Genomic DNA, 7,347 nt, shown 5'->3' with positions numbered 1-7,347 from the left:
CGTGAAAGGAAAAATGGGTTGCCATTGTTGATCAAGGAAGACCTCTAGGCATATCAATTTTAAAGCAAGGAATACAGATTATGGGAGCTTGAATCGTTCCTTTTAATTCGTATTTCTTAATTGTATGAAATGTATGATTAATTGGATGCATATACTCTGTCCAGACTGTGTATATTTCGTGTTTTTTGGAATTTTTCCAGAAACTGCCTAGAGGGTGATGAACTGCCGCCAAGTGGACTCATCCTTTTTTGCGTGATTCTGGGTTCTTGAAGAGGAATCGCCTAGTGATATGATCCCGACCACCAGGCGACACGTGCCTCCACCTAGTTTTCTAGGTTTTGTTTGAATGGCCTGGCAGTGATGAGCACCCATCAGGCGACGCGAGCCATGTCAGCTCAATTTTGATGTTCTTAGAGTTTTGGGTTGATTCTAATCGGTGGAAAAAGTTGTAATTGATTATGGGTGCCTGGGAAAAAGGGATTATGGTGAAATTGTAGTGTGATGCGAAGGAATTTAATGAAATGGGTCAAATATGATTATTATGGTTTAAAAATTGGGGTTTTTGTATTTGATCAAATTAAGTAAAGAATGTTATTAGAATTTTGTGTATTGAAAGGTTTATGAATGAACTATGATCTAAATCGCGTGAGTGTAGTCTATTAAGTGAACCTTGGGAGAATCTGGAAATCTAGGAATGGGTAAGGTTCGCAGATGTAAGGGGAAAATTTCTAGGCTCCAAGACAAGATGAACTGCCTAGTGGCACCCAAATTTCCGCTAGGCATTATACTAGAGCAGTGGACATTGTGTGGCTGGAGTACAGTGTGGGTTGAGGAGTTTAGTCTAGTCATTTGGAGTACTAAAAAGGTAATTTGGATATGCTAGATATACAATTTAAAGGATAAATATTGCATGAGGTAGGACTATATGAGAATGGCAAGTCATAACTTATAAATTGATTTTAACAGGTTTAGATGTCATGATAGTCCATTACAAGTTAACTAAACCAGAGTGTGGTTGATAACAAGGCAGAATATAACTTTTGAGAGTTGGAAATGTTAAATGGATTCATCTAAGTTGAAAATGCGGTGTAGATATTGGTTATGGTGTAATTGTTATGTTAAGTGGAATTGAGTGGAGAATGCAGTAACTTCTAGGGTTAATGATAGTGTGTAAGTGGTAAAAAGTGGACAGTGGAATAATGTGCATTAATAAGAGTGATCTTCCAACAAATCAATTAGTTGGTACTTTGGGTTGGGGAACCCATGTGGGAATGGAACTATTATTAATAAATTAAGAAGCGTGGAAAACAAGACTATAGGATATGATATCTGGAACTTGGTGAAAGCTACAGTATGTTTCTATGCTGGGATTAGAGAAGTAGTATGTCTTGTGGTGCTAAAACCCAGTAAATTTGCATTACTAGTGTAGCGCCTGGCGGTGAGGACGATTCGCTAGGTGATATCTACGAAAACAGAGAAAACCTGGAACGCGTGGCGCTTGGCGGTAAGGGTTGCCTCTCCAGGCGATACATGTAGAAATAATGGCAAAAAAGGTGCTTGGCGCCTGGCGGCACGTGTCCCCCGCCACACGGTCTGGAAGCACGTTTCGCCTGTTGGCTTAGCAGCAGCGCCCAACAATATTGTAGAGGTTGAGGTTGTGTTTTGCTTGCTTTGGATGCGCGTGGTCTACAAAGCTTTGGTGATATCTCAAAGGTTGACTTGTTAGTGTTCCTTGAGTTGTGACTCAGAACGTATCCCTTGAGTTGTGGCTCGGGATAGGAGTTAAGCATGTGGCATTCCTTGAGTTATGGCTCGGAATGACATCTCTTGAGTTGTGGCTCGGCATGGCAGATGAACACGAGGAACTCTTGAGTTGTGGCTCGTACGGATGGGTTCAGATAGATTGCCCTCCTTAGTATTAAGCTAACGAGTTTGGTAGTCTTGGGATGTTACGAGCTTGTGGTGGCCTTTCCTGCTCTACCGAGCTAATTGTTACAGTGTTTCTTTCCCCTACACACAAGATTAGCCCTTAAAGTGTTTCAGGCCTCTTGCTACTCTCACAACTCGAGTTAGTACGCTCTATGTGAGACTAACTGACTCTTTAGAGTGTCAGGATGCAATCCTTACCTTGAATCCTTACTAAATTATATAAATGGGGCATCACCATGAACTCCCACTAATAGGGGTCATGGAATTACGTCCCGACCAACTGAGGCACCACCATGAGATCTCACCTAGAGATCTATGGAATTACGCCCTAACCAATGAGGCACCACCATGAAACTATCGTGGAATTACGTCTTAACCACATACCAATCATGTTTCACCAACCCAATATGTACTTGTTATGCATACAAATCTCATGCCAACATTTATAACTAACCTTCATTCATATTCCATACCAACTCATCATTTTTAGCCCATGAATCATTCCATACATGCAACATGCCCAAATCATGTTAAATTTATCCATCACATACCATAAAACATCTCACTCATACATAATCACCCAATTCATGTTTTAAAAGTATAATCAAATCCAAACATATAGCCAACATCCAAGGACAGAGAAACAATAGAACACGCATACTCTTCGCCTAGCTCCTTGCTTAGGCGAGAGGGTCTCTCGCTCAGGCGAGCTCCTTTCGCCTTGGCGAGAGCTCGACAAATAGGAACAGTGGCCTTTTGCACTTTCTCGCTTAGGCGAGACCTTCTCCCCTGAGCGAGACATTCCCTCACTCAAAACGAAGATTGGTTGCCTGAGCGACAACTCGCGTAAAAGGCCTGGGCGAGCCTCTGTTAATCTCGCCTAGGCGAGACACGCTTGCTTGGGCAAGAAAACCAGTGCTCACTATTGTTCCCTCGTGCAACAGCCAACATTCAAGAACCCCAACGACATTTAGCAACATTACAAGCTCTCATAACAACACCCAAGCATTTTAAACACTGAAACAAAGTTACCACAAGTAGATATGACTTGAAAATGAGAAACCCTAACTTCCCTTACTTGGACAGATGCTAGCGGAAGACACAAGCACTCCATAATCAAGCACAACAACTCTGTGAGCCGATTTAGGAGCTGGAAATAATGACCCAGAAAGAGAAACAAGGTTATCCAGATGAACCTCTACTGGACCACGAAAAATAGGGCTAAAGAGAAGAAGATATGGGTCGAAGATCAACTTACATGGACTGGGATGGGGTTTTCTTAGCTCAATGAGGAATGAGAGCCAAACCCTAGCAAAGCTCTGTTGGAAAGGAAGTGGCAGTGAGAAAAGAGCTATTTTTGCAAAGTGTGACAGAATGAGAGGGTTAGGACTGATTTAGGGGTTTTGGGCACCTTGCGGGCCAACCCTTAGGCCCAAAAGTTAAGGCCAAACCCTTTAACATAAGACCAGAAAAAATGGGTCTTACAAATGGTATAATTTTAATTTTTAAATTTTAATTATAGAATGGAATAATCTAAATAATAAAAATGTATGATTATAGTTTCAATAATGGTTTTAGTAATTTTATTATCATGTATAGTATGATGCATGAATATGATATTGTATTGGATACATACTATATATGTTGATATATTTATTTTGAAGATAATAAAAAAAAATGCGTGATATATATATATATATATATATATATATATATATATATATATATATATATATATATATATATATTAAAAAATGTATAATAATTTTAAATAATATGATAAATGTGTGATTGTTACCGTGTGAATCTAAATTAAAATTAAATGTATTAAAATTGTCCATGTAAAAAATTATTTCTCATAAAAATATTATTAGTTTACAGATTAAATATAAATAACGTTAAAATACCCAAATATCATATTCTATAGACCTTAAATCATATTACGTTAGTAATTTAAATCATACAAATTTAGAGAATTTAAAATCTTATAATGTTGAAGGAATTTACTTAATACGATTAAAATGTCATTTTCAACGATTATAATAATACAAATATAAACTACAATTAAAGTCAAGATATGAGTTGTAAATATTCTTGTGGTTCATAATTTTTACCAATATAAAATAAATTTTCATTTTTTCAAAATTTTAGATAGAGGTAATTTTACGAATAATAAACAAGTAAACCATTTAAAACGTTAAACGGGTGCTAGAACTGAAATCCTCGATCAATCTCCATTTTAGTCGTCTAGTTTCAAACAGTTCACTGAAACGCGTGGTGCAGACAAGAACCCAACTAGAACCCTTCGTTTTCTTCTCCCGCCACATCTCTCAACGCCTAAAACCCTACCTGCAAGTTACCTTATCTATTTCCATTCCTCAAACTCAATGTGATACCGTTGAGCGCGTTCCGATCATGGCGAAAGTCACCTCCAGAGACGTTCAAGAGATTGTTGAAAAACTCTCATCCGATAAAGTCAAAGCTCGCGAAGTCATTTTCCTTTCTCCAACTCTCTACTACTTCTTTCTTTCGCTAATCAGTGATTTTGAATGGGAAAAGAGCATTTCTTGTTCCTGTTAATGTTATGCATGTAGCGATAAATTGACTTTAGTGTCGATATTCTAGTTTTCGATCAAGAAATCTGTCTCCTGAGTGCCTCATTGTTGCATTAATTTGAAATAGAGTAGTAGAGAAGGATTGTCTAATCAACTTCTTTGTATTATTTATAGCTTTTCTCTTTCAGTTCTACTTCTACAAAAATTGCAACAGTCTGGATGAAAAATGTTTATAAGCTACATTTTTAATTAAGGTTCACCAAAATGATGTTTCAGTTCTGATAGCTGAAATCAGAGTAACATTTGGCCTGTATTTCAAGTACATTTAAGAATTATTACGCATTGATTTTTTTATTTTTTTATTAGTGTCGGATGATATTTATTCATTGTATGTATTCTCTCTTTAGTGTAAGGACCGTGTTATTCTAATTAGTGGCATTGTTGTTGTATGTCAACAGGAAGGGATTAAGTTGTTAAACACTTGGTTAGAAGGAGAAAGGTCATATAACTTCTGTAAATTTATTGGACTGAATACTGCAAAGCTTAAACCAGATGAAATTCCTCACAGTAAGATTCGTTTTTAAGTTAATTTTGCAAGCATTGGTGGATGCAATATTTTTAATAGTACCAAAGCCAAGATGTATGGTGTACACTATTGATTGATTTGTTTATTTTAAAATTTTGTGGCGCAGCTGAAACATGGCCTTTTCTTGTTTCATTACTTATTAAATCGGCATCGGCGGAAATATCCTCAAGTAAGCGGAGAAATCCAAAAGTGATATATGCGAAGACTCTTAGAATTGCTGTTCAACGTGCGGAGGATGCCAAGTGTTCAGGTCAGTCGGAGGTAGTTTAGTTTGGAACATGTTTGTTCTTTTCCCCCCTTTTGATTTTAAACAAATAATAGTTTGGAAAATTCAAACGAGGAACTCCAACTAATACATTTATATAAAGAAGTGTTATCTGAATGTTGTGTGTCTAATGTGCACCACAAAGTATGTATTTATACCAATTTACAAAATCAAATACAATAAATTCTTTCTTAATTATCATGGATCAATGATCCTAGTGTCCTAGAATCTGTAACAGCTAATGGCTAATTATGACTAATTATATTCTAAAACTCCCCTCAAGTTGGAGCATATATGTCTTATGCACCAAGCTTGTTTCAAATGTTCTATATGTTCTATTTATACACAAATACAATATTTTTCTTATATTTGATTCAGAATCACTTCTATGCAAACAAATAAAATTTTCAAGGATTCATTAACATGAAAATTTTAATCAAGGAGCTATCAGCCAGGGCACTAATATTTCAGGGACCAATTTGGGTATTTACTCAGTTTTCATTACTTGTAAGGAAATAACGTGGTTATGTATCACTTAATAATTGTTTGACACTTTTGAGGCTTTATTTTGATATAATTTTGGTAATAACCTTCTTAATAAACTCTACAAAGAGAAATATGGGAATTAATCTTATATTTACTAATACACTTTGTTTCTTTTAATTATTTGTTTTTCTTTTTACTTTTTAGGAAAAATGTTACCGTTGTCATCTGTAGTTAAACTACTTTTTAATCATGTTTGGGATGTTCTGAGCAATGTTCCAAGCTTTCAGTCTGAATATGGCGTTGTCCTTCGGCATCTATTGTCTGTTAGGGATTATAGTTTCCAGATGAGGAGGCGTGTTTACTGCAGTAAGTGTTTTGTAAACTTAAGGCTTGCATTACCTCCAATCTCATCAACAATACCATTTAAATCTCCCCACCATCCTTTTAATCAAATTGTTTTGTATAGATCTGGTGTTTCTGTACATTGAGAAAGTTGAAACAAGCTTGAGTGGAAAAAATATTAGCAATAGTTCCAAGGAGGAGGTCTTCCGTTATATCTTGACACTTCATTCTCTCCTAAAATGTCCCCCTGGAGACTACCCTGATAATGTTAGAGAAAACATTGTCAAGGGTTTTGTTAGAATATGTTCATTCATAAGGTATTTCCACTGTGATTCATTAATTCTTTTTTCTATTATTCTTTTCTGCTATAGTGCAATACCATTTCTTTTTTACTTTTTCAGGGATGAGAGCAAGATGGCACGTAAACTTGTTGAGTGTATAAATACATATTTATTGAATGATGGTCCAAATTTAGGCTTAGAGTTGCTCGAAATTCATAATGCCCTGCAGCAGTTTGTGTTCCACAGTTGGCTGGCGACACATGATCGAGTCCTTAAGGTCTCTTGCAATTTCTTTTTAAGGCAAATAGCTGCTTAAGTTATAAATTATTTTCAAATTTTTTCAAACTATTCTATTGATATTTCTGCTGCAGGATTCACTTGTTTTTTATGCAAGGATACAGTTGAGTTTAATGAGAGGTGCTGCTGATAGGTGTTTATTGGTAGAACAGCTTTTGGATGTGATTTGTAAGGATCTTGATCAAGGTAGCTTGTCTGGTACTTCCATGCTGCGGTATGTGTTTCTAACATGTTGATGTGTTTTTAGTGTTTGGATCTTCTAGTGTTTTTCAGTGAACTTAATAAACTTTTTAATGATGTTATCCATGATGATCTTATTGAATTTTCTACCCAGGGGTGATGGAAATAAAGATGATAAATTAGGAGCTCTAAGTAGCTCACAATGTGGATTGGTGGAACTTGCAGCAGTTCTATTTTATAGGGTAGTTTCTAGAAACTCAGCTGTCAATCCCTCGATTTAGTATTTAAGTCTTTTTATCTCAATTATCTTCTCTCTGCAACTGTGTTGATTGATTCTGACATAATTATTTAATTCCTAATGGCAAGACTAGTCATGGTCTTTCTTATGATTCCTTTTTCCTCTATGTTTTTACATGGTTTGCTTGA

General features: G+C 36.1%; 1 protein-coding gene across 3 annotated transcripts in view; it reads left to right on the top strand.

The window, feature by feature from the left end:
* The first annotated feature begins 4,139 nt into the window (after positions 1-4,139).
* Positions 4,140-7,347, top strand: part of ATM (Serine/Threonine-kinase ATM-like protein) — an 82,535-nt gene continuing 79,327 nt past the window's right edge. For 2 of the 3 annotated variants that reach the window (XM_085666519.1, XM_028086425.2), the window contains exons 1-8: positions 4,142-4,419; positions 4,943-5,051; positions 5,177-5,320; positions 6,026-6,187; positions 6,288-6,480; positions 6,565-6,721; positions 6,816-6,955; positions 7,076-7,163. In XM_085666519.1, coding sequence (XP_085522645.1) covers positions 4,345-4,419; positions 4,943-5,051; positions 5,177-5,320; positions 6,026-6,187; positions 6,288-6,480; positions 6,565-6,721; positions 6,816-6,955; positions 7,076-7,163 — 1,068 coding nt within the window. In that variant the 5' untranslated portion in view covers positions 4,142-4,344. Of the gene's footprint in view, positions 4,420-4,942; positions 5,052-5,176; positions 5,321-6,025; positions 6,188-6,287; positions 6,481-6,564; positions 6,722-6,815; positions 6,956-7,075; positions 7,164-7,347 lie in introns of all 3 variants that reach the window. The other variant, XR_003606605.2, reaches the window with a different exon arrangement.

Source organism: Vigna unguiculata, chromosome 9 (assembly GCF_037176805.1).
Source record: "Vigna unguiculata cultivar grain cowpea cultivar isolate G323 ecotype 2 chromosome 9, ASM3717680v1, whole genome shotgun sequence".
NCBI classification, from domain to species: domain Eukaryota; kingdom Viridiplantae; phylum Streptophyta; class Magnoliopsida; order Fabales; family Fabaceae; genus Vigna; species Vigna unguiculata.
This window is presented reverse-complemented; position numbering and strand designations above follow the sequence as displayed.